Genomic DNA, 27,576 nt, shown 5'->3' on the forward strand with positions numbered 1-27,576 from the left:
TAACTTATTTAGTGGTATGAGGGATTGAACCCAGGCGTGCTTAACCACTGAGCCACATCCCCAGCCTTTTTTTTTTTTTTAATTTATATTTTTATTTTGACACAGGGTCTCACTGAGTTGCTAAGGGCTTCACCAAAACTGGCCTCAAACTTGCATTTTTCTGCCTCAGCCTCCTGACTAACTGGGATTGCAGATGTGCACCAGAGTGCTTAGCTCTGTGTCACTTTTTCTTTCTTTCTTTCTTTCTTTCTTTCTTTCTCTCTCTCTCTCTCTCTCTCTCTCTCTCTCTCTCTTCCTTTCTTTCTTTCTCTCTTTCTCTCTTTCTCTCTGTACTGAAAATTGAACCCAGGAGTGCTTAACCACTGAGCCACATCTCCAGCATTTTTTTTTTTTTTTATTTTTTATTTTTTTTTGAGAGAGGGCCTCCCTAAATTTCTGAGGCTGGCCTTGAACTTACAATCCTGCCTCAGCCTCCTGAGTAATGAGTAATGGGGATTCCAGGTATGTACCACTGCACCCACTACCTCCACCTCTCTGTTAATTTTGGTTGAGAGATGACACAAAGAGTTAAAGTTTCTGAAGTCAGTGTAGTTCTTACAAATTTTCATTGTTCCTTTAACAGCTTGGGTCTTGCTGTGTTGCCTAGCTGGGTCTCAGATTTATGAGTTCAGATGATCCTCTTACTGTGCCAAGTTTTGCTTTTTTGCTGTATGGGGCCTACTGGGGTCTATTGGCCCTCTAGGGATTGAACCCGGATACATTGTCACTGAGTTACACCCCTGACCCTTGTTAGTTTTTATTTTGAGACTGGGTCTTACAGTGTTGCTCAGGCTGGCCGAACTGTGACTCAAATGATTTTCCCTTGGCCTCCTGGATAGCTGGGACTACAGGCAAGTGCTACCATGCCAGCCCCCTATATTCCACCATTTAAAAAAAAATTTTTTTTTAAGTTGTAGATGGAACAATACGTTTATTTTATTTATCTATTTTTATGTGGTGCTGAGAATCAAACCCAGTGACTTACATGTGCCAGGCAAGTGTTCTACCACTGAGCCACAAGCCCAGCCCTCTTCCCACTGTTTTAAAAACAGTTTTTACCTTAAATAATTTGATATTATGAGTTCATATCTTTTCTTTTTTTAAATTTATTTTTTAGTTGTACACAATTTATTTTTTAGTTGTACACAATTTAATTATTTTTTATGTGGTGCTAAGGATCGAACCCAGGGCCTTGCACTTGCTAGGCATGTGCTGTACCATTGAGCCACAACCCCAGCACCGAGTTCATATCTTTTCTTTTTTTTTTTTTAAATATTTATTTATTTATTTTTTAGTTTTCGGCGGACACAACATCTTTGTTTGTATGTGGTGCTGAGGATTGAACCTGGGCCGCACGCATGCCAGGCGAGCGCACTACAGCTTGAGCCACATCCCCAGCCCCATATCTTTTCTTAATATTTATTTTTTAGTTGTAGTTGAACACAATATCTTTAATTTATTTATTCATTTTTATGTGGTGCTGAGGATCGAATGCAGGGCCTCACCTGTGCTAGGTGAGCGCTCTACCGCTGAGCCACAACCCCAGCCCCTCATATCTTTTTTTTTTTTTTTTTTGGCACTGGGGATTGAACTTAGGAGCACTATACCACTGAGCTGCATCACCAACCATTTTTATTTATTTATTGTATTTACTTGTAATCACAGTGGCTCAAGAGGCTAAGGCAGGAGGATCGCCAGCCTCAGCAACTTAGTGAAGCCCTTAACAACTTATCAAGAATCTGTCTCAAAATAAAAAAAATAAAAAATGGTCTGGGGATGTCACTCAGTGGTTAAGTGCCCCTGGGTTCAATCTCTAGTATTAAAAAAAAAGAAAAGAAAGAAAGAGAGAGAGGAGAGAGAGAGAGAGGAGAAAAAAAGAAAAGAAGGGACTTTGTTCCTGAACCCCTTCAACTTGAACTGAATCTGACTTAACATTCTTGACTTTTCATTCATTGAATCGCCTTTTTGAAAAGATGATTAATTTTGGGGTCTGTCAGGGAGAAGGTTGTCTCCTTTCATTTTTTGCTCCTAAAATTCCCCCCAAATACCCTGAAGATGAGGAAACAGAGACTCAAGGCCAGAGGGTCTTCCCAGGATGACCAGCAGGTATGAGGGGCCTGGATGGGGTCTGTGCCCACCTGACTGTGAAGCGTGGCCTGTGCCCTTCATGCTTTGGGAACATGGTGGGGGGAAGTGAGGCCACTCTGTGCCTATGGGACAAGCCCAGAGGTGTAGGGGAGCAGTCCCTGGGGGCAGAGATGGCCAGCCCCCAGAACTGTATGTGAAACTGCTCTGAGACCTGGAATCCACTCTGAACTTCAAGATTAGTTTTAGCCGTAATTATGCCGGCAATACCTGAACACCTTCCCACGAATAGGCCCCCAGACCCACAGAAGTCTCTGAGTAGGAAGTGGGCATTTCCCTAGGTTCCCCAGGGCAGCCTCTGCACCCCACAGCCTCTCTCTCTGGACTGTTTGGGACTTCACATCCCATAGGTGCATCACACAGGTTGACAAAGGATTCTTGGTGTTTCACACTTTGCTGGCCTCCCGTCGCCCTTGGCGGGGCAGGTCCCCAGGGCTAGGTCCGCTCTCGGCTCCCCTCATTTTATGAGCACCTGGATCTCCATCCTGGGAATCTCTTTGGCCGCTTCATGAATTTTGGCCACTCCAACAAAAAGGGATGCTGCTGGGAAGTCCCCCTCAGCGGGGACAGCAGGGTTGGGCCTCTGGACATTGGTGGGGTGGGCAAGAGTGGTGGGACTCATACATCTGGCAAGGCTGAGCAGCAGGATGCTGAGCCGGCGTGGCGACCAGAGAGGCTGGAACTCTGTCCCCGCTGAACCAGACAGGGCAGGGCGGGGGCCAGTCACAGTCTCCACAGAGCAGTACAAAACCCTGCCCCGGTCCTCTCAGCCCAGCTCTCAGCCTCAAACCCACCCCTCTCCTCTCCCTCGAATGCACACATCAGCACACCACAGGTTCCCGCCTGGCCAGCCCAGTCATTCTCTCAGCATGGGTTGGGGACAGGGGGCCTCCATTTGAGGTCAGACAGGAGACCACAGCCCCTCAGTGTCCCAGCCACAGGGAGTGGAGTCCCCACTTCCTGGGGCCAGCCCACCTGTGTGAGGCTGAGGTGGGAGGCTGGGAGGGGAGGAGCAGGAACCTCCTAGGGGTTCCCCTCCTGGCTTCTCTTGGCACCACACAGCAGGGACCAGGAGCTGCAGGGCTCTGGGCCTCCTGCAGGCTTTTGACCTTCTGTGAATACCCAGGCCAATACCATGTGCGGGTACCTCGTATCCACCAAATGCTAACACCTACTATGTACTTACTAGCACCTACTATATACCAGACACTGTTCCAGGTTCTGGGGCAGCAGCAGGGAACCGCAGAGCCAAGCACAAGCAGGGAAGCAGTGTAGTAGGTAAGGGAAGAGAAGCAATGGGGAGAAGCCAGATGAAAAATCAAAAGGCCTGGGGATGCGGCTCGGTGGTAAAGCACCCCCGGGTTCAGTCTCTAGTATCCCCCACCACAGGAGGGCAGGGGGAGAAAGGATCACTGGGGAGGAAAACTCAGAATGGGAAGGTGCCAGGGGATTGGGGTGCACTCTTCAACACGGGGAGCTGCAGAAGGCCTGGTGAGAGGGCAACCTTGTTGGAGATGAGAGTGTGCCCCAGGACCATCTGGGGAGCAGTAGCACCTTACAGTGACCGGGGACACAGGCAGCCCCACCACCTGGTCCAAGCTGCTCGGTACCCACTCCTCCAGCCACCCTGTGGGGGAGTGGAACGGCCGTCCCTACCTTGCAACAGCTAGAGAAGAAAGGGCCAGGCCAGGCAGGCCAAGCTCCTGCACATGCCAGTGGGGGCCTGTCCATCTGTAGACCCCACGGGGAGCAGAGGGTGGGGGTCAGTCCAGCCCTGAGGAGCCTGTATTCCCTCCCAGGGAGGCTGGTCTCAGAGCAGGGTCAAGTGTGGGACCCCCCCTGGGACTCCCAAGTGCCTTTGGCATTCTTCTGATGTGAGGGTGGTCTCAAGGAAGGCTGCTTCTGCCCAGGTCCAGGGGACTGGGGACCACCCCCAAACTCGTTTCTGGGGCTTGTCCTCAGCAGCCCCCAGTCCATGGAACCATCTCAGGCAGAGCCCACAGAGGTGTGTAGGGCCTGGCCACCCACGTTACCTCTTTCAGCCCAAGTGTCTTGAGAAGTCCTCTCATAATGGCCATTATCCTTCAGGCCCTGGGAGACTGGAGGGACGGAGGACTGAGCCAGCAAGTGCTTCTAGACAAGGGCCCTGTGTATGGGAGCCCGCTAGCAGGCCTGGCTCAGCACCCTTCACCTGGGGGCAGGCTGGGACCGCGCTGCCTCAGGGACCTGCAAAGCTCACCTTGTCCCTTGCTCCCCTGGATAACAAGCCAGCCCTCCAGGGAGGGTGAACAAAGGGACAAGCACAGGGTAGGCTCTGGTGTCTCTGCCTCAGAGGTCCTCAAGAGTAGAGTAGGCAGTGGGAATTCACTGCCCCAGGTCACTCTGCAAGCTGGTCACAGAGCCTGGTGGTGGGACCCACAGGCCCAGCCCTTTCCCACTGCACCACTTCCTTTGTGGCCAACTCGCCGGCCTCTGCCCACCCAGGGGTGAAGGACGCGTGGTGCCATGCTGTAGAGCCTGCCCTTGCTAGGAAGGCCTTGCGTCCTTGGCAAGGGTGGGAAATACCACCAGACTGGGGACACTGGGGCCAGAATTCTTTCTTTTTTTAACCAGAGATGAACCCAACAGTGTGTTACCGCTGAGCCACATCCCCAGTCTTTTGATTTTTTCTTTTGAGACAGGGTCTCACTGTTACTTAGGACCTTATTCAGTTGCTGAGTCTGGCTTTGTACTTGCGATCCTCCTGCCCCAGCCTCCAAAGTGACTGGGATTACATGCATGTGCCACTGTGCCTGGCTTAGGCCGGAACTTTTGGGTTGGGGCCACCTCTTGCAGAGAAAGTGAGCTCTGGTAGGGTGGGCCAAGGGTTGCCCAGCAGAACAAATGAGCCTGCCCCCTGAATGTCAGACACCTCATCCAGACAGCAGGAGCTCAGGCCCCACCTTCCTTGTGTTGGAAAGCAGGGAGCATGCAGCTCCCAGACCCAGATGAAGGGACATCTGAGGGATCTTCAGGCTGCCCACTCCGACCTATGCCCATGGTCCTTGTCTACCCTCTAACACTGCCTCCCAGGCCGGGTGCAGTGGCACACGCCCGTATTCCCAGTGGCTAGGGAGGCTGAGATAGGAGGATCACAAGTTCAGGGCCAGCCTCAGCAACTTCGTGAGGCCCTAAGCAACTCAGTGAGACCCTGTCTCTAATAAAATACAAAATAGGGCTGGGGGTGTGGTCAGTGGTCAAGTGCCTCTGGGTTCAATCCCTGGTATCCCCTCATTAGCCTGACCTCATCCTATAGATGAGTGACCTGCCTGAGGCTTTGCCATCAGCATGCAGCCACCCCAGCAGCTCCCAACACACTCCAGGGGCAGGGCCTCCATTCCTTCCCTCAGTCACATTCCTCCAGACGCTGCCACAGCCTTCGGACAGTGAAGCAACCACTCCCTGTCCACTTGTCCCCAGCCTTCTGGGGACAGCTGGTCTGTGAACACCTTGCTGCCATTTAAATGTGTCACTCAGCTCCGCCTTGAGGCAGGGGCAGGCCTCTCAGTTCCAGGGCCCTGCCAAGCTCCGCAGGGAGCTGGCGGCAGTGAGTGTCGAGTTCCCAGCACTTGGAAGGCTCCCAGCCCTCACTGGAGAATGCAATGCCACTTCTCTTGTTAAATGGCACCAGGTGGCAAGGAAAATGTGGCACAGGGATCTGAGGGAGAGAGGTGAGCTGGCTGGGGGAGGGGAAGGGGAAGGGAAGGGGAGGGAAGGCCTCCCTCCCTGTCTTAAGCAAAAAGTGACATCTCGGGAGAGTCCCCAGAGCCCTCGCTGCCTTCCTCTCCTGGAGGAAGCCCCCGCCCCAGCAAAGCGGCCTTATGGTCCAGGACTCAGAGGGTGCTAGGGACAATGATTGGGGACCTCTGCGAAGGCTGACCCTTCTGGGCCTCTGCCTTCAGGGACAACACAAACCTCCACCTCTTCCCTCTTCTGCAGACCTGGGCCCACTGCCCTCCAGCAGACGCTGGCCTCCCTGGCCATGTGACCCAGGGTTTCCTTGCAGCAGGCCTCAGCCTGCTGGAGCCCCACTGGGCCCCCTCCTGTGGTGTGCGCCCTGCCTTTTCCTAGCCGGCTCCCCTCCTGGTTAATGGGGTCCTAGCTCCACCTGAGGCAGTGTTTAGGGACTGCCCTGCAGCCTTCTTTCTCAGGCCAGGCTGGTCTACCTCTGCTTCCCACTCAGGCCTCCTGCAGAGATGCCATGCTTTTGCTCAAAGATTAGCCACACAGAAGAGCTGAGGACCCAAGCACCACGGGCTGGTTCTGCCGCTGATTGGCTGTGACAGCAGACACACCTCCAATTACAGGTCTCCTTTCACCAACTGTGAAATAGAGACCATCAGCAACCCCACGGGTCTGCTGGGAGGGCGACAGGAGTGGCCGCCTTGTGAGAAGAGCTCTGTGAAGCATGAAGTGCCTCACAAATGTCAGGTGACATGCGGGGCCTCAACCGGAATCTACACAGCTGAGTCTTCAGCAGGCCCTAGGGGCTGCATCTGCACGAAGTCAGCCAGGTGTGTAAACCTTACTTAGCACTAGGGTGGGGCCCTGGGCTAGTTCTAGAAGGTACCTACAGAAATGAGGCAGGCCTCACCCTCAGGAGAACACGGGCCATGGCTGCATTGGTGACATGGCAGAGCCTGGCTCTAAGCAGGACATCAGCAGGAACCTGCCTGAGGCCAGGCCTGGTGAGGGTCTGGAGGGCTCAGGTCCAGCTCTCTCCCCAAGATCTCTCCTGCCAGGCACCTCCCTCGGTTCTTGAGATCCTGTGCATCAGTCCCACTTCCTGCAGCAGCAGAAGTCCTGACCTGGCTACAGGACTTCTGGAGTCTAATCCTAGCACTTCACAAATTTCCAGTTAGATTAGAGGGAGACAGAGAGCTACTGCCACTGCGTAATCTTTTGCTGAAGGCCCAAAGTCTTCCAGGTGGCCACTCTCATTTCTCATAAACCTCTGACCTCAGGGGCAAATTCTCAATTTGCAAATTTGAACCTTCTTTTTTAGTTGTAGATGGACATAATACCTTTATTTTATTTATTTATTTTTGTGTGGCACTGAGGATCGAACCCAGTGCCTCATGTGTATTAGGCACTGAGCTACAACCCCAGCCCCTTGCACCAATTTTTAAATTCAGTTGTGTGATTTCAAATAACAGGGACTGCTCACTGAGCCCTTGCCTGGCCTGTGCAGAGCACCAGGTCTCAGGAGGTCTATCAAGCCAACAAGTGTGGGTGTGGCCCAGTCTCAGGCACCTCCCCTTCACTCCATTAAACCCTCTGTGTGGAAACTGAGGTTCCCAGAAGCAACCACCAAGCTCCATAAGAGCAGCAGGCCCCAGGGTGTGCCGTCCAAGCTATCCTCCCACATCCTGACTTCATTGTTCTGAGTCAGTTTTCCTCATTTGCAAAGTCAAAGTAGTGGATGAGACCAGTGATCTTCAAACTTTTTTTAGCCAAGGGCCCTTTGTTCCAGTGAAATCTTAAGTGGAGATGTACCTCCTCAGAGGATGAGTGTGGGCGTTGGAGGGGCTGGAGTCCCAGCAGCTGGGCTTCCTCCCCATCCTGCCCGGTGCCCTGCTGGGGCATGGGGAGCTCAACCCAGTCTGTGTCTTCACCATCAGTGACAGCTAACGGAGCCCAAAGCGGGAGGGACAGCCAGGGGCCAGTGGCCGTCACAGCTCCTCTGGTGGAGGGGTCTCAGAGGTCCTCAGCAAAGACAGCAGATTCAGGGCTGAGACACCACGTACGTGGCCAGCACAGATCAGCAGCATGCGCACCAGACGCTGCGCCATGGTGGTTCGAAAGTCTTCCACCTGCAGGGAGCAGAGAGCACCAGTGAGAGACTTGGCCGCAGGCCCTACTCCCTCACTTGCGGCAGCTGTGCAGGCAGAGCTGGGGGACGAGACTTGGGGGTAGCTCAGGGTATCTTGTTCCATCATGGCCACACCCTCGTTCATGCTTCCCACCTGCTCAGCTTGCCCAGCCCTTCAGACAACTTCCAGAGACACCCAGAAACCATAAGCCCTGCTCAAGAGGAAGTAAACCTTGACAAGCAAGGTTGGCAAGGCCAAGTACACTGTCCAGGGTCACAGAGGCAGTGACTGCGGAGCTGGGATCTGAACCAGGCCCAAGCCCCCAAGGCTCACTTACTGGCATCTGAGGAAGACACTCAGGGATGGGAGGGAGGCCCTCACCCCAAATATGGAGGTGCCATTCATAAGGAATCCCTTTATTGGAGCTTCTGCAGGGCTGGTGGGCCCAGGGCAGCTGAGGGGGTTCCAGGTGAACGCTGGACGAGTACAAGATTGTCTGTAAATGTTTGAAGAAGAACAAATCATGATGCTCCCTGACTCCCCTAGCCAACAGTTGGCCTCAGAAATGCCTCTCTGGCCAGTGGAAGGGGTGCTGGCCAGGCCTGTCTGCAGACTCAGGACAAGTTCCCTCATTCCTCCAACTCAAATCCCCTTTTTTCACCCACGATCTTGGCTCAAAACCCAGTGGTAACTTCTCTACCCTCATTGCCCTGGTGCTACCAGAAGGTGCCAGGGCCTCTCAGCCCTGCTTGAAATGCCTTTCTACCTTGCTGTTGGTATGGTGCCCACCCACACCCACCTCCTGTCCACACACTTCCCTCCTCTTTGCCCAACACAAAAGCTGGGGCTTGGTTCTTGGCTTCCTTCTCTCACACTCAATCCCTAAGTGACTTTATCTGGCTCTGTGGTTTTAAAACCACCCAGTTTCTGGGGCTGGGGCTGGGGCTGAGCAGTAGAGAGCTCGCCTCTCACATGTGAGACCCTGGGTTCAATCCTCAGCACCACATAAAAATAAATAAATAAACAAAACAAACATATTGTGCCTATGTATAACTAAAAAAAAAAAAATTAAAAAACAAAAAACACCCAATTTCTAAGGACACACAAGTTACATCTCTGGATCTTTAAGTGTCCCATGCATGTGTGCAGTGATTGGACTTCTCCCCCTGGACGGCTCATGTCCACAGCAGTGGCCCCAAGCCCTGCTCCTGCAGTCTCATCCATCGCAGTCAAAGGCAGAGCCACCCTCCAGCGGTCAGGCCATGGATTTCAGAGCCGTCCTACCACTCACCTTCCCTTACATCTGGTTATGAGCACATTCTTGTCACCTCCTCTCTGGAAACAGCCAGTCATGTTCCATCCTGTCCCCTTCTCCCCTAGCTACCACTAGGTCCAGGCCACTGTGTGTGTGTGTGTGTGTGTGTGTGTGTGTTACTCGGGATCAAACCCAGAGGTGCTCTACCACGGAGCCACATCCCCAGACCTTTTTATTTTTTATTTTGAGACAGGGTCTTGTTAAAGTTGCCCAGGCTGGCCGCAAAGTTGCCCACCTGCCTCAGCCTCCCAGAATCACTGAGACTACAGGTGTGCACCTCTCCTGGACAGGCCACTCTGAACTCTTCCAGAAAGAGTCTCTGGACCCAATTCCCCATTTCTGTTCTTGTCTTCCTCCGCCGTGCCTCCTTCTAGCCCTCAGAGGGGCCCATGCAAAACACAAGCCAGGCTGCATTCCTCCCGGACCCCAGTGGCTCTGGTTTCACTCAGAGCAAAAGCCACAGTCTTTACTGTGACCACAAGGCCTCACTGACCTGGTCCCACCACTACTCTGACTTATCTCCCACGGCCCTGCCTTTGCTTCTCAGCTGTAGCACCCTGGCCTCCCCTGCTGACTCTGGACACATGGGGCGAGCTCCGGACGTTGCTCGTGTACTGGGTAACACCACGGCTGCCCTCTCACTTTCTTCAAGTCTCTATCTGAAAGTCACATTTGCAGTGAGGCCTTGCTGGTTGCTCTATCTAAATCTTGCCCCTTTACCTCCACCTGGCCTATCAGACCCCCATTTTCTAAAAATTATACATTTTTTTGTAGGGGGTACCAGGGATTGAACCCAGAGGTATTCTACCACTGTACCACATCCCCAGCCCTTTTTATTTATTTTGAGACAGGTTCTCACTTGAACTTGAGAACCTCCTGCCTTGCCTCCTGAGTCACTAGGATTACAGGTGTGCCGCCACACCCAGCCCTGCATTGATTCCTTTACCATTTCCGCTTTCTTGACTAAAACAGAGTCAGGATTTTTTGAGACAGGGTCTTGATATGCTGCCCAGGCTGGTCTCAAAAACCTGGCTCAAGTCATCCTCTTGCCTCAAGCTCTTGAGTAGCCAAGCACTCTACCAACTGAGCTAGAGCCCCAGCCCATGTCCTGGGAATCTTTACTATTTTGTTCTATGCCGCATCCCTGGGGCCTAGAGCAGTATACATGAGAAGGATTTGTGGAATAAATCCTCCTGCTCTACGTTCTGTGGCCTTTGCCTCCAAATCCATCACTAGCTTGGCTCCATAGCTGCCTCCTCTCACCCACACACCACACTGAGACAAGGACCCAAAACCCAAGTCTGACCATAGTCACGACTTTGCCCATGATGTACAGGAAAAAATGACTTAATTCTACACCAGGCTTCAAAAACCCGGCGAATCTTCATCTTACTAGATCAAGAGGGCAGGACCAACGTCTGCGGTAGGCACCCGCACAGGCCTGACCAGCAGACCTGGGCATTTGTTCTACTGGGCAAATCACACTCCTCTCTGGGTGCTTCCTCCTCTTTAAGGGGCTGGGAATCCCTGCCACGCCTCAAACCATGGCGAGGGACCCGGTATGGAAGTATGCTCTCCAAAGGACAGCAGGGGCATGTGGAGAGACGCCGGACCAAACTGCGGCTTCATCTGAAGGACGGTCAGTGGGCACTTCTGCACCCCCTTGCTGACTGGAAACCTGGGGCCTCTGCTTCCTACCCAGTCAGCCACAGCTGGCTTCAGGCTAGAAGAGACCTGGTGTGGCCTGCCATCTCATGGCCACACACAGAACTGCACCCGCCTGGAGGCTGGCGGACACACAACAGCAGGTTATGATAGGGACAGCTGTGTGCTAACTGGCTTGCCAACTTCCCAGCTCTGTGACTGTGAGCAAGGGCCTGTTCTCAGTCTCAGCCTCCTCAGAGCTTTGCTGGGAGGGAAGTCTGGAGGGGAGACACTGCAGGTGTGCAGGGGCCATGGTCCCATCTGTGAGATCAGAGCATTGATCTAGTCAGGGTCCTAAAAATAGTTGTCAAACATGAAAACCAAGTTTGTGAGAGAGGAGTATGTACCCTTGTCACTGCACTGGTCTGGGGCGGAGCAGGGGCAGGCCCAACAGCTAGGTCTGCCACTCCTGAAGTAACAGGGAGACATCGACACGTCTACTGGCTGCCACAGACTTTGCTACTCCTACTCACGCTCTTCCCTACGTCCACCGGGCTCGATTTCACTTAGAAGTCAGCAGGGGAAAAAGAAGCTTTTCCCCTCTGCTCCAAGTTCCCACATCACCTGGATTCTGCCCCCAAAGCAGAGGGGTTTGCAGACCCCTGGGCCAGATGCTGGGGAAGGTACTTGAGCACTCGGTTCTCTCTGCATCCCATCCAAAGGTGTCAGCCCAGGAACACAGAAAAAACATGAATCTTCATAATGAACCTCAAATCTCAGGAAGAGATCCCCAAAGCAACAGAACAGTCTTGGCACATGGGCCGGGGGCAGCGCAGGCCCTGCTGGCCCTACGCACACCCAGCAGAGGGAGCACACCGACTCCACACCCGTGAGAGGCTGAAGGGCAAATGTATCAGTGAAGGGGAAATGCGGCTTGCTCCCGCACTTGGGATCTCCTGCGAGAGATACCACGTGGACCCCTCCTGCCACACGCCCACCCACTCCGCAAACCTGCTGCAGCCTGCTGGTGCCCTGCCTTTGCTGGGACTGGACAGGGTCTGCAATCAGGGGAGACAAGGGTGACACTGGGCATTGTGACTGTTGAGAAGCATGCAGTGGTTAAGGAGCCATCTGGCACCTGCTCTCATTAGCAGAAGAGCGAGATATTAATGAGGACCCACAAATCCACAAACAAGACAAGTACAGAGAAACTAAGAAAAGGGAAAGCCTGGCTACAAGCCACAGAGACGGCATTCAACCCATTTTACACTGTGTACTTAGAGGCCACAGCCAGTGAACAGAAAAGGCAGGACTCATGTCCCCCTACACCTCAGCGGCCACCTCACCTGGTACTTGATCCTGCAATAAGCAGTCCTGACAGCCCCTTCCCCGCACCCAAATGTAACACTGGCCACTGTGGAAAGTGTCCTCACCTCCAGGTCACAGAAGAACAGGGGGCTGCGGTAGGTGTGGGCCAGCTTCAGGACCGTGTTCCGGTGAAGGCTGCAGTGGTGCTCCTGCCCAGCTGCAAAGAGGCAGAGAGCACTAAGGCGGTGCCCAGCAAGACCTGGGCACGGTTGCTACCAGCCCTCGGGTGTCAGTTCTGAACTGGTCAGTGGGTGACAACCTGTTCCACCATCAAATGAGCTCAAAGGGCTGGGAGAGAGCGTTCTATTAACACACGGTTCCCACTTATGAGATGAGCGTAGTGAGAGCCCCTGCCCCCCGGTCAGGTAGAGTCAGTGACCCAGAGCCAGGGCTCCCTGGGGAACTGGTTCCTTCTTCAAAGCTTATTGAGAATGATCTGTGCCCAGCACTCCCCTCACAGTTCAGGTCACACATGTCCCTGGTGCCAGAGGGGACGCCAGAACTCAGTTTTGAGGTATCTGTAGGGACTAATAAGATAAGGAGAACAAAGCACTTGAGAGAACCCCGATGTAGCCAGAGGGGATGGGCCCTGACTAGGACTGTCACCCACGTGACTCTCAGCTCTGCCACCATAGTGCTACAGGACCTTGGGCGTGGCCAGTTTACTTAGTTATAAAACAGATAATACTGCGATTAATGCTCAAAGATTAATGATATAAGAAACTAAGCACCTACCACAGTCTTGGGCCTGGGAAGAGCCCGATAAAGGTCAGCTATGACCATTTGCACTGTAATATTGCAAAGTCTCAGCAACAGCAGGACTTTTTCAGAGAATGAGAGCTGACCCAAAGAATGAGGGTAATAGGAGGTGACACTCGACAAGGCAGAGGCCAAACTGCAAAACACTTTGTGACTTTAGAGGAGTCTGGATTTCACTCTGAAAGCTGCAGGAAGCCAGCAGGCAGCTTCGAGTGCCACAGAACTATCTGCTCAGATTCACTGTTAGAAAGTCTGACAGCAGCCAGGTCCTCAAGTCATCAGCCAGGCTGCCCCGGCAAGGACCCTTGACTGCCTGCTCTCTCTTGGGGCGGGTGGCAGGTGAGGGGCGCGTGGCAGGTGAGGGGCGCACTTACCACCAGTGCCGAGGAAGCACACCCTCCCCAGGAAGAAGCTGGCGTCCACGTGGTGCATCGACTCCTCCACGTGCTGGAGACTAGGGTGGCCAGGCCAGGGCAAGAAAACAAACCAGAGGACAAACTTCACAATGGAGACAGCAGAGCCCCTTTTTCTCTGATCTAAGGTCAGAGAACAAGAGGAGGGGGACAGGAAAACAGCCTGGAGGAATACTCGGTCCTTTAGTTTTTTTATAACTACTTTTTAAAAAATGACTCCCACTTGTGAAATCGTCAGTTGGTAAACACGGATGCACGCAGAGACCGCCAAGTCCCCTGGCTCAGCGCTGCCCTTCAGCCCAACTCCCCAGAGGGAACTGCTGCCATCAGTTTGGGGTGTCATCCCTTTGGAATGCTCCAGGTGCGTTATGGTGGTATGAACCAGCATTAAACTCCGATCAGTGCTGCTGTACTATTGTTGGGATATTGTTTGAGAGCGTCCCTAAGACTTCATGTGGCCATGGTGTTAGGTGAGGCTTAAGAAGGGATTAGGATTAGACCAGGTGGGCAGGTGAGGTCCCAAGATTGAATCCTGGTGCTTTTATAAGAGTGAGAGAGACCAGGCAGACACACATGTGCTCCCTTTCTCTGGCCAGTCCTCGGGACTCTGCCATCAAGAAGGCCATCACCAGACGTGGTCCCTCAACCGTGGACCTACAGAACTGAGCCAAAACAAACCTCCTTTCCCTCCTCCCTCCCTTTCTTTTTGCAGTAGTGGGGATGCAACTAAGGGCCAAGAGCTCCATCACTGAGCTCCATCCCCGGCCCTTTTATTTTATGACAGGGTCTTGCTAAATTGCCTAGTTTGGCCTTGAATTTGTGATTCTCTTGCCTCAGCCTCCCAAATAGCCGGGATTACAGGTGTGCACCCTGGGCCTGGAACTGTCTTGGACGTTTGCTGCAGTGATACAACACCGACTCATACAAATGCATGAAACTGCTAGGTCCTTCAGCGTGAGCACACAGCGCACCACGTTCTACCTTCCCAGTGACGAGCAGTTAGGTGGCTTCCCATCCTTCCCCGTTGTAAGGTAACCATGCTAGTTCTCAGCTCCTTCTCTTCTCCCATGCTGACTAGTTCCAAGGAGCTGGCTGCGAGGTCTAGACGTCCTCCTGATGCTAGAATATCTGCCATCTTCATGCTCCTGGGTTCCCAGGTGTCCCCACCACAGCCTTCCCTTAACCCCCACATCACTAGGTGTCTGTGCTGGACCCTGCCCTGCCTAACCTCGGCCAGCCGTGCCCCTGGAGGGGCTCACCTGACTGACTCTCAGGTGTCGATGTAGATATTACCTCCACCAAAAGGTCTGCCTTGGCCTCCCACACCTAAGGCCTGGCTGTCGGAGGTCTTGTGTGGGCTCCACAGCCCAGAGCCTGCCTCTTCATGGTCCACATCCCGGTACTCTAACTGGTCTCTCAAAAGTCCAGTGTCCTCCCAGTGGATGAGGACACCTGAGGAAAGCAGTCTGTTTTGTCCGTTTCTGTGCCTGCCGCTGGGTATACAGAGTAGTTTTCAGAGGGTTAAATGAACAGAGGACATGGTAGGATTTGTGGGTTAAACACTGTGCACTGTCTACTGGCTCCTCCCTTCTGCCCTCTATGCTGACCCTGGCCAACCTCTCACTGCTTCCTCCCTGCCATCGCAAGTAAGGTCACTGTCCCAGCACACTCCCAGTCAGGTCGGCCTGGGTCCCCAGGGCTCATGTCCTCTGGTCCTACCTGTATTTGCTATGAAGGTTAATCACAAACACAATCAGGTCGATTCGAGGCCGATTCACATTGGAGGGTAAAGGGAGGGCCTTTGCCAAGTGACTGAAAAACAAGAAATCAGAGCATTAAACACAAACATACCCACTTATAGTGACTGTCATGTGCTGTCCTTCATAGGGGAAGAAGTTGCCAAGGGCTCCTCACCTATTCACCTGACACTCTGCAGGCAAGACTTCTCTTTTTTGGCACTGGGAATTGAACCCAGGGGCACTTAACCACAGAGCCACATCCTCAAACTTTTTTCCATTTTTTAATTTTGAGACAGGGTTTCACTAAGTTGGTGAGGCTGGCCTCAGACTTATGATCCTCCTACCACAGCCTCCTGAGCTGCTGGGATTACAGGGTGCATCATCACACCCAGCCAGGCAAGACTTCTTGAAGGAACAGAGGAAGATAAATCTAGTCCTACCTACTTCCCTCCTGTCCGATTCCGCATTCTAGAAAAGAGATCTGTTTAGTAAGCACCATGGTGAAAAGACCTGCTAAGCTACATGGCACATGGTGCAGGGCTTGGGAGGTCACTGTGTGTTGAGGGAGACCAGTCTCAGAAGAAGGGGTTGTTGGGCTATAAATTTAGGAGGTTAAGACTGAACCCCTTTTGAGGCAGATGTGGGCACAAGTCCTAGTTCTGTCAATTGCCAAGCTAATGTGACCCTGGGCAAGTAATTTACATCTGGGCTTGGTCTCTGGGTTTAGTTTTTGATGCTGGGGAAGGAGCTCAGGGCCAAGAGCATGCTGGGCAAGTGCTCCACCACTGAGCTGTGCCCACTGCCCTGAAGGTTTTTCTTGAAGTCTCTACTTTTGCCCATTTCCACATATTTATATTACCCATTTCACCCTTCACCAGACTATAATTTAGAAAATGGAGAAAAGCAAAAAGCACAAAAAATACAAGTTTAAAATATTCACTTATACCCTGAAGTCAGTCACCTAGAAATTAGTATTTGAACATTTTGGCAAACATGTCTACATAATGTATATACATTTAGACAACAGTGTAGATATAGCCTAAAAATGGAATAATAGCATTCATTTAGCTTGAATTGAACAGAAGCAAAAAACAAGCAGAAATGAAAAAAGTAGATGAACTTTGGAGAGGCTATTTCTTTAACCAAAAGAGACCGTTCCCTAAAAGAGCTGAATCAAAGAGTATGCAACATAGGATGTGGCTCAGGGGCAGAATACTTGCCTAGCATAGTAGGATGCAAGGCCCTAACTTGCATCCCCATTGCTGCAAAATAAAACAATAAGTAAATAAAAACAGGCTGTGAAGAAAAATAAGAAGCAGACATCATTTGCCAGGGCGAAGGTGGGGGGAGACAGCTGAGGATTGAACCCGGGGACACTTTACCACTGAGCTATAACACAAGCCCTTTTATTTTGAGACGGGGTCTTGCCAAGTTGTCCAGGCTGGCCTCAAATTTGCCATTTGCCATCCTCCTACCTTGGCCTCCTAGGTCACTGGGATTATAGGTGAATGCCACTGTGCTGGGCTAATTGCCACCATTTTAAACTGTTTCAATTTTATCTATATTGTATTGATTCTCTATTACGAAAAGTGAGAAAATTAACATTCTTACATCTTATCCTACCATTTGGACATTATGAATGCATATTTATGCCTCGATATCACTGTTATTAGTTACTACATACACCTATATTTTGCTCTAAGTCTGGACCCAGGCTGATGAAGCTGCCACTCTGGAACATTGCTGGTCGTGATGGGGAGGCAAAGGGCCAGGGGAATTCTTGTACTAGCAATTAAATTCTGCAGTATTGAAGAGACAATCATTTTTGTGCACATCTCATTGGCCAGAACCAGTCACATAGCTCCACACAACCACATGAGACAAGAAGTACAATCTTAATTACTGCCATGGGCTGCAAACACTGAGAACTGGAAATATGTGGCAACAGCGTGAATAGATGACCATACAGATGATTTTTTTTTCTTTCTTTCTTTCCTTTTTTTTTTTTTTGAGAGAGAGAGAGAGAATTTTTTTAATATTTGTTTTTTAGTTTTCGGTGGACACAACATCTTTATTTTATTTTTATGTGGTGCTGAGGATCGAACCCAGTGCCTCACATATGTGAGGCAAGCTCTCTGCCACTGAGCCACAATCCCAGTCCCAGGATTTGCTTTTCTAGCCTAAAAGTCTGAATAATTATTTACTCTTTGAGTTTGATAACGTAACTAGGATATAACTCGACGTGAAGTATTCTGTATTCTACATCCATTTTACCTGTAACAAGAATACATCACCCTCTTAATGGACAAATTCAACTTTTCATTCATTTCAGAAAATACTGTTATATCGTTGGATGCTTTTGCTATTTTTCTTAAACCTTTCTTCTTCGTAAATCTACTCTAATCCTGTCTCCAGGTATTCATTAGCTAGATCAAACAGTATCATTTTTTGGCCCTTTTATAACTCTTAGATCCTCAGCTTCCCAGTTCCTCTTTCTGTTGTTTTTCCAGTTAGTATTTGTATGTTTCTTTCTTTTCTTTTTGGTGGTTCAGAGGATCAATCCTTGGGGCATGACTAAGCTACATCCCCACCTCTTTGTATTTTTGAGACAGGGTCTAAGTTGCCTAGGATGGCCTTGAATTTGAGATCCTCCTGCTTTAGACTCCTGAGGTCCTGAGATTACAGGTGTGTGCCATAGCACCCTATGAATATTTCTTTAAAAAATTAATTTTATTATTAAATTTTTCAATTGTCCAGAGCACTAAAAGGGGAATTTTATTTTCATTTTCTTGTATTTTTTTTTTGAGGAGGGGAGGGTGTACTGGGGATTGAGCCCAGGGGCACTCAACCACTGAGCCACATCCCCAGCACTATTTTGTATTTTTTTGAGACAGATTCTCACTGAGTTGCTTAGCTCCTCATTGTTGCTGAGGCTGGTTTTGAACTCACAATCCTCCTGCCTCAGCCTCCCGAGCTGCTAGGATTACAGGTGTGCACCACTGTGCCCAGCTCCTTTTCCTGTATCTTTTCCAGAGTGGGTTCTTCATGGATATTTGTATGCCATGTTACTTGCCCCTCCCCGATGATTCTCATGACCTTTTTCCACTTGTTCTTATTAAATGTAGGAGATTCTTTTTTTCTGTATTTTTCCATTTATCCTGATAATAATTAAATGGATTTTTATTTTTGTTTATTTTTTCAGACTCAGAGCTCTCTATGTTGCCCAGGCTGGCCTTGAATTCCTGGGCTCAAACAATCCTCCTGCCTCAGCCTCTGAGGTAGTTGGGATCACAGGTGCATACAACCACACCAGGCTAAATGAATTTTTTTTAAAATATATTTTTAAGTTGTTGATAGACCTTTACTTTATGTATTTATTTATATGCAGTGCTGAGAATCAAACTTGCTTCACACCTGCTAGGCAAGTACTCTACCACTGAGCTACAACTCTAGCCTCTGGGTAAATGCATTTAAAAAAAATCCTTTTCCAGCAGGTGCAATGTTGCACACCTGTAATCCCAGCATCTTGGGAGGCTGAGGCAGGGGGATCTCAAGTTCAAAGCCAGCCTCAGCAACTTAGCAATGCCCTAAGCAACTTAGAGAGACCCTGCCTCAAAATAAAATATTAAAAAAGGGCTGGGAATGTGGCTCATTGGTTAAGTGGTCCTGGGTTAAACCCCTGGTACCAAAAAAAAAAATCCTTTTCCATTTGAGATTGTGGGTTGCTGTATTTAATGTTCTGTAGTGAAAAGCTTGGTAGATGCACAGACAGACCTGTAAACAATCTATTCAGAGGGAAAAGATCATACTCCCTCATCAGAGATTTTTGAAAGTGCTGTTTCAGGGTTTAATTTGCCCAGTAAAAGACATTCCAGTTCCCACTGAGGAATAACCTTCTGGATCTGAACCATTTTCCTTCAACACAGATCACTGGGCCTTATCTTTCTATCAGGGAGAATGACACACATTTTCAGTCACTTGATATAAACAGCAGCTGATTCTGCTTCCTTCCAGTTAGAAAAAGGAAATAAAAATGAATTTCTTTAGTAACCTTTTCTCCAAACTTGGGGTACTAAAGAATTTTCATAATTTTGTTGTGGGAGTAGCAGGGTTAGCAGACAAAACATGACAGAATTTTTTTCAACCTGTTAAGTTTGCTCATTTTTTGCTATTTTTCAATTCATTTCACTAGGTTTTTTGGAGAAGATAATTTTATGGTTCAGCTTCATTTCATCATGTTTCCTGGGAAACTCTTACCTTCTATTTCACTACCCTCATACATTTCTAGCATTCCCTACCCTTCAAAATTTTTGTATCTTTTCTTTTCTTTTTCTTTTTTTTTTTTTTTTTGTGTGTGTGGTACTAGGGATTGAATCCACTGAGCTACATCCTCTTCCCTTTATTAAAAAATTTTAAAATTTGAGACAGGTTCTAAGTTGCTCAGACTGGTGTTTAGCTTTGGATTCTCCCACTTCAGCCTCTAGATTGGCTGGGATTACAGGTGTGCACAACCTCGCCCTGGAAATCTTTCTTGAATCTTGAATTAACCCGATTAATTCAGCAATTATTAATTGAACATCTACTCTGCCAATTGCTGCTCAAGGTCCATGGGGGTGGCAGACAAGAAACAAGTGAACCAACAGGTGGCCAGGAGATCCTTTATGATGATAGGTACTAAGAGCAAAGCAACAAGTGTTGCGACAGAGAGTGATGGACGGGGTGCTCAAGTGGGTCCTGTGCAAGGTGTGAACAAGCGAGGTAAGACGTGAGGAGCCAGCATGGGGAGGAAGGCAGGCTCAGTGAGGACTACAGGCGGCTGGGAGCCCCCTCTGAGGCTCCCTTTCCTCTCCCTCTTTTCCAGTCAGAGTTCCCGCAGAGCCTCAGCTACTTACACCCTTAGCTCAGACGCGCAGTCCTCTTTGAGCATCGAGTCCGCCAGCTGTTGCAGGAGAGCATCCTCCGAGCCCACCAGCTGCCCAGGGAGAGAAAGCAATCGGAGTGAGACCTGGGCAGGACAATTCCTCCGCAGAACCTGGCTCGGTGAACCCCTCCCTGGAGGATCAGGCCACAGCCCGAAGGTAGCTCGGAGGGGACCATTTCCCAAGAGGTGGGTCCCTGCAGGGGGTCTGAAATTTAGGCCAGCTCCAGGTCTGTGGACACCGCACCTACTACCCACTCCCACAGTCCCTCCGACCGCGGGACCTCTACCTGAGGCCAGAGCCTAGGTTCAGTGAAAGCAAGAACCAGCAAGGGGCTCTACCCGGCGACAGGGTACCCGCCCACTCGCCCCACCAATCACAAGCTGGGAAAGACTACGCCGCGCATCGATTGGTGCAGGTGTCCCTCAGCCTCGGAGAGCGGCTACTCCGATTGGTTCAGAGCACGGCTCTCCCGCCTACAGCGAGGAATACCGCGCGCCCCGGATCAGAGAGCGCAGAAACCAGGGGACTCAAGGCAGTCAAGGGAGGAAGCCCCACCGTGGAAACGTGGGCGAGTCCCCCTCGCCGACACCTACCAAGACGGTGGCCGTGTTTAGGCCGGGCAGCTTGTCCAGCGGCCTTAACACCGACATCTCGATCGCAGCCGAAATGCCCTTTTGGCCTTGCGCGCGGAACTTTCAAACCGTGCTGAGTTTCTCCGGTAATTCGTGGCGGGGAAACACGTGGTCCTCTCTGGGCGGGGCTTCGCGGGGAAGGGAGGGGCATTTTTAAGGGAACCGCTACCTCCTTTTTTTTTTTTTTTTTTTTTTGGTACCTAGGATTGAATTTAGGGGCACTCGACCACTGAGCCACACCCCCAGCCCTATTTCGTATTTTATTTAACGACAGGGTCTCACTGAGGTGCTTAGCATCTCGCTTTTGCTGAGGCTGGCTTTGAACTCGCCATCCGCTGGGATTACTGGCGCGCTACCTTCTTTTCTAAGGGTCCCTCATTGGTCCCAGGCATCTAAGGCTCTGGACAGGCCTTTTGTTCACTTTTGTTCATTCGTGCTTGTTGAAGGCACTCTTGATTCCTTCCAGACCTGCTCCTCCTATGCCTTTTCCATCTCAGCTGACTCCATTCCTGTGGTTGCTCCGAACTAAAGCTTGGGGTCACTCTTGACTCTTCACTCCCCTTGTTCAATCCGAAAACAATTTTTTTTATTCTAATCTTAAAATATATCTGAAATTGACCACTTCTCAATACTTCTTCTGCCATGACCAGCACGGAGTCACTCATCCGTCGTCTGTGCTGGGACTGTTGTAACACGTTCTCACAGGCATTCTGTTTTCCCTCAGATCCCCAGGGCTGTCATCTATTCTCCAAGCTGCAGGTCACCCTTTTAAAATGGACAGATCACTGATCAAACCTTGCACCAATGGTACCCATCTCACTTGGTGCTGCCAACTCCTGAAATGACCTCCCAGGCCCATTGTGTTCTGGTCCCTGACAATCTCCCTGATCTCATCTTCTGCTCTTTTCCTTCCAACATGTCTTCCCCACCACACCAGTCACTATGCTGTCCCTCAAACATTCCAAGTCACCTCCTACCTCAGGACTGTTGTCTCTGCTGTTCCTTTTGGCTGAAATGCCCTTCTCCCCAGTAGTCACATGGCTTGCTTCTCAGTCTCATTTTATTTATATTTCTGCTTCAATTTAATCTTAAGGGAAAGGCCTTTCATAAAGACCTTATTTAAAATTGTAAGTCACATGGGCTGGGTTGTAGCTTAGTGGTAAAGCACTTGCCTAGCAAACATTAGACTGTGAGTTCAATCCCCAGATCTGAAAGAAAGAAAATTGCAAAACAGCAGCCCCTCCATACTCTTTATCTCCCCTCCTTTTGTTTTGTTCAGTGTTTGGAATTGAACCCAGGGCCTCACACATACTAGGCAAGTGCTCTACCACTCAGCTACTTTGCATGCTAGGTAAGTACTTGACCACTACATCGTCATCCCCACAATCCCTCTTTTTTGTTTCTTCTCCATTTTCTCTGTAGCACTAATCTCCACTTCACATGTCATTGTCAAAAATTTCCCTGTAGCTGAGGTGTTATCCCACTTACACAATAACAAAGTAATGCTTTACTATTTCATGGATTCTGACAGTAAGTGGTAAGCATTCCTGTTCTTTGTCCAAGGAGAGCACCTCATTCTTTAAGGGTTCTTTTCTTCAAACACAACCCTAAGAAATGACCTGTTTAAACAGCTATCAGGATCTTGCTTTCTTGGCATACCAAGCAAGAAACATGCAGGGATTCTCAGGAACCATAGCAGATTGCTTCTCTCAACAGTGTAATTACTTGTGTCTCCAACTAAAGTGTGAGGTCAGAGACTGTCACTTTGTATGCCCAGCTCCCTAAAAAGTGCGGGAGACATAGTGGTTGCTCAATAAGCATTTGCTGGATGAATGGATTGACTCCAATCCATTCATTTATTCTCAGCAGTTAGTCATCCGTTCATTAGTTCCAGACCCATGGTGGAAATAACAGACAAACCAGACCTTATTGATCAACCCTGTGATGAAGAAGACAGACCATCTGACAGAGTGTTCACTGTTGTGATATCTGAGAGAACAGAGGCATATTCCCTGTCTATCCTAAATCCTTCTTACTGCACACTAAACCATTTGTCTTACTCAGAAAGAGCAGGAAGTAAATGGCTTCGCCAGGCCCCTGCCCTCAGCACAGATGGAGTTTTGATTTCTCTTGGCATGGGATGTGGAGACTTCTCCTTGAAAGCCAGGTAGCAATAAGCACTCTGAAGATCAAGTAGAGCAGCCTGGAAGAGGGACAGATGGGAAGAAGCTACTTCGGGTCAGGGGAGACATCTCCACAAAGGTGATATTTTGAGCAGAGGCCTGAATCAGTAAAAAAGAAACCTGGTAAGTTTAATGTGGAAGAGACTTTAGGCAGAAGGAAGTACAAAGACCCCAGTGGGAACACTCCTGGCACTTCTGAGGACTGGCTAGGCAGATGGCATGAAAGTGGGAGGAGACAGGGTCAGAGCAGACATGAAAACAGGGTGACTGACACCCTTAAAGGGTCAAAGGCCATGGAAAAACTTTGGAACTTGGTCAGAGCTTTCTAGGAGGAGCCAATCTGAGACCCATTCAAAACAATAGGTTCTGAGTGTCTGCCTTGGGCCAGGCCCAGTGCTGGGCACGTGGGACCCAGGCTACAGAGGTGTCCTCTTGCCTCAGGGAATTATCAGAAGCAGATTTTAAAAAATCAATGGCAGTGCAATGGATGAGAGCTATCTGAGGATCAGCCAGGGAGCAACAGGTGCAGGTGCCCAAATGGAGGTGCATTAAGTGTCCCTGGGGAGCCCATACTGCACTTCACTGGGCAGAAATGCCAAAGGTGAGATGGTACTTGTCACATGTGCAGTGGAATAGTAGACAGTTGTGTTCAGGCCCCATGCTCTGATGAAGGATAGGGATTGTTGGGAAGGTCAGACCCAGGCCTGGAGAGTCTTGTGTCATGAACATCCAGAGCGGGCAGGGTCACCTGGTGATGGGAGAGTGTACTGCTATGCTCAATCTTGGGGTACTCCTCCTTTTATGGGTAAGAGGGTTGTTTCATTCGGTGGCCTGGAATGTTCGATAAGCTCCTGGGTCTGGTTTTTCCAGTATAAGTTTGTTATACCCATGCATCCATGTGCTTCTAATTAATTTGATAAGTTCACAGGTAGTCATTTTTGTAAGCATGATTAATGAAGCCACTATCACAATCAAGGCACTGAACACATTCATACAGGCCACTGATCACATATTTTACAGATTTATTTATTCATGGTATTGAACCCAAGGTCACTCCACCACTGAGCTATACTCCAGCCCTTTTATTTTTTTATTTGGTGTTTTTACAGATTTATTGAGGTATAATTCACATACAAGAAATACTGTCTAAGCCAGGTGTGATGGGATACCCATAGTCCTAGCTACTCAGGGGACAGGCTGAGCCCAGGAGTTTGAGTCCAGTCTAGGCAACATAGCAAGACCCTGTACCAAAAAAAAAAGAAAAAAAGAAAACTTGTACATGTATTTCTCATCCAAGTACTAACCAGTTCAGACCTTGCTTAGCTTCTAAAATGAGATATACTGGTCACATATCTAAAGTGTACAATTTGATGTTTTGACATATGTGTATGTACCTAGAAAGCCACTATCACAATTAAGGTTCTGAATACCCCCAAAATATGTCCATCACCCACTGCTGTTACTTTTCCTCCAGTTGTTACAATGCTGGGGACTTCTGGGAAATTGAGGCAATGTGAAGGCCCCTTTCACTCTGATTCTTTTTTTTTTTTTTTTTTTTTTGGTACTGGGACCTAGCAGCACTTAACCATTGAGATCACATCCCCAGCCCTTTTTTTGGGGTGCCAGAGATTGAACTTGAGCATTCAACCATTGAGCCATATCCCCATCCCTATTTTGTACTTTATTTAGAGGCAGGGTCTCACTGAGTTGCTTAGTGCTTTGCCATTGCTGAGGCTGGCTTTGAACTCATGATCCTCCTGCCTCAGTCTCCCCAGCTGCCGTGATTAAGGCCTGTGCCACCACACCTGGCCCCAGCCCTTTTTATATTTTATTTTGAGACAGGGTCTCACTAAGTTGCTGAGGCTGGCTTTGAACATGCAATATTTCTGCCTCAGCCTCGGGAGCAGTTGGGATTACAGGCATGGACCATCATGCCTGGCTCACCCTGATTCTTTCAATCATGACAGAAAGATTTCAGACATGTCACTCAAAGTAACAGGCATGAATTTATTAGAAGGATTAGGAAAGGGGAAAAGGGGACACTGTCAAGGGAGACAGTGGTTCTTTTCAGAGAGAAAGACTGTGTACCTCTCTTGCCCTCAAATTTTATTGGGGTCCCAAGGAAGTTTCCAGAGAGTCCCACACATGTCCAGACTTTCGCCTAACAGAAGATGACATCAGACTTTCAAGTCCCCACTGCTGTGACAATTCTAGGTCACTTTATCCCATGCTGACTGATTCTAATCGGAACCTGTTCTTATGGATTTTATGGTTAGGGGGAATTATCCTTATCTCCCTGAATTTGGGGATATGTCTGTGTAAGGATTACAAAATCTCCCCTTTCAGCGTAACATGTTTTCTTATCAGCATTTTGGGGCATGTATTTCTCCTGCAAATAATAGGTAGTTTGCTGAGGAATGTAACCTATCCTGTGGACTTAAGGCAGGGCTTCAGGTAAATTGCTTTTTAAAAATGAAAGCATGTGGGGGTCAGCATAGTGGGCCCAATATACATAATTATCCCTTTAACCTCATGTTCCCACCAGTCTGTCTCCTAATACTCCCTCCTGTAAGCCTCCCCTGACTCCCCCCTGCCTTCCCACACCAAACTGTTAAGTACTATGACAGCTTTGGTCATCATAGTCCCACCCTGGAGACAACCCAGCTGTCCTTCAGTGAACACAAACAAATTGTGGTGGACTGACACATGCAACTATTCACATTGAATCCTGAAGGCATTATGCTTGGCACAGAGAGTGCCCAGTGTGGGATTCCATTTCCACGAAACCCAAACGTCAGAAATCAGAGCTGTGGATGCCTTTGGGGACGGAGTTGTGGCTGAGGATTGAACCCAGGGCCTCTTGCATGCTAAGCATATGCTCTACCCTGAGCTGCACCCCTGCCCCTGAGGGTGGGAGTATTCACTGGCAAGAGGAGGGACCTTTCTGGGGAGATACATGGTGGTTGCTCAGATGTATACATAGATAAACATCCATTGCTTAAAATTTGAGCATTTTACCGCATGTACCTTACACTTGAATTTTAAAAATCCTTCTGTAAACATAATCACCTCCATGCCTCACATATGTTGGAGAGGACCCACCACCCTTGCAGGGGCCCCAGATGGTCCCAGCTATCAGCTGTCTGTGGGGTGGAATACTGAAGACCCTGAAGCTGCTTCATTAAGAGTCTTCTGGGCGTGCCTCTCCTCAGGTTTTTGGGAATGAACTCTCTGGGAGTCTCTTGAAGCCTCTTCCCCCTCTGTGGACCTCAGTGGCTGCTCTTCCTCCTCCCATGGCAGCCACTGCCTTTGCAGAGTGCTCACTGGTACCTAGCCGACATTCCTCTGTAGCCCAAGGGGGAGGATCCAGGCTTGGGGGTGGACCCTACACTCTCAACCCCACCCCTTAGCTTTGAATTCCAGCTCAGTCTCCAAGCAGCTGAGTGACTGGAGGAGAAGGTAAACAGCTTCACCTCTTGGAACCTCAGCTGCCCCACCCCCTGTGGACTTCCTAAAACACACCCAGTGGGGATAACTGAATGAAGTGTGAAGAGCCAGACCTGGTGGTTGGGGGTGCACTGCCTGGGAGCTTCAACTAGCACAGGTTGAACCCCAGCCAGGGCTGGTGAGTCCTAAATGGGAGGGCAGCCCTTTGTGGGGCCTGAGGGCCAGGCTAGGACTCCAATCCAATTGCTACTTTCTTGCTATATGACCTTGGATGAGGATTAAATGAGTTAATAGAAATCAAGCACCTGTAAACAATGTCTGGCACCAAGTGCTGCATTAAGTTAATATGTCCAGACTTTCAGTCTCAGACTTGGTTCTTCCATCTATAACCTGTGACCCTCATTGGCTCTACTGGTCACTGCTTCTGCAGCCACACCTGCTTGTCAGAGACTCCCAATCTCTCCTGACTCCCAATCAGCAAACCATCAACACTCCGTGCTGGGGTCCTCTCCTCTCTGGGGCCACTAATCTTGGGGCCCAGCAGCCTGCTGGGTAACTCATTCCTCACTGCCTTTTCCCAATCCTGCCCTCCTTGTCATCTGCTATACCACGTGCACAGTACAGGGATCCAGAAAAGGAGGCTGGTTGCCAAGGCAACGGAGGATAAAGCCCTTGCTCTGCCAGGCTGCTGATTGGCTAAGACAGGTCCCACCTCCTGCCATTCTTAGAGTGGGGAGTAGAGGGAAGGGTCTCAGATGGGCAGGGAGAGGTATCAGTCTGCTAAGCCAGCTGAGGACTGCTCCCACTTGGGGCCACTCAGAGCCGGAGAAGCTCTGTCTCCCAAGGGGGGCATTGGCCTCGCCCTATCTCTGCCTCCAGCACCCAGAGCGGCCACAGATGGCCGTGTCCCTGGGGACAGCAGCTGCGACTGAGTCTGCAGGCCGATGCTGAGCTGCTCAGGCCGAGGCGGTGTGCTCAGCACAGAGCCCCCTGGAACAGGCAACCGCAGGGCGTGAGGTGGGTCCACGGGCATGGGCATGCAGGGGCACTGAACGGTACCAATGGCTTGGGAGGCAGGGAGAAGGGCTCTGCAGCCTTCAGACTGTCCTGGACAGAAC

At 50.0% G+C, this 27,576-nt stretch overlaps 1 protein-coding gene across 3 annotated transcripts; it reads right to left on the reverse strand.

Annotated features, from left to right (window-relative positions):
- Window positions 1–7,347: 7,347 nt before the first annotated feature.
- Cenpm (centromere protein M) lies at window positions 7,348–20,903 on the reverse strand. 3 transcript variants are annotated; one of them, XM_076853343.1, is made up of 6 exons: window positions 20,790–20,903; window positions 20,167–20,246; window positions 15,255–15,347; window positions 13,497–13,576; window positions 12,429–12,520; window positions 7,348–8,036 (listed from the first exon to the last, which is right to left on the reverse strand). In XM_076853343.1, exons 1-6 carry the CDS (start codon window positions 20,844–20,846, stop codon window positions 7,896–7,898), a joined length of 543 nt encoding a protein of 180 aa, XP_076709458.1. In that variant the 5' UTR covers window positions 20,847–20,903; the 3' UTR covers window positions 7,348–7,895. The 3 variants fall into 3 exon arrangements, with proteins under 3 accessions (XP_076709458.1, XP_076709459.1, XP_076709460.1); XM_076853344.1 differs by lacking the exon at window positions 20,790–20,903 and adding an exon at window positions 20,483–20,523; XM_076853345.1 differs by lacking the exon at window positions 12,429–12,520.
- Window positions 20,904–27,576: the final 6,673 nt, after the last annotated feature.

This window comes from Callospermophilus lateralis, chromosome 4, assembly GCF_048772815.1.
Source record: "Callospermophilus lateralis isolate mCalLat2 chromosome 4, mCalLat2.hap1, whole genome shotgun sequence".
In the NCBI taxonomy this organism is placed as follows: Eukaryota; Metazoa; Chordata; class Mammalia; order Rodentia; family Sciuridae; genus Callospermophilus; species Callospermophilus lateralis.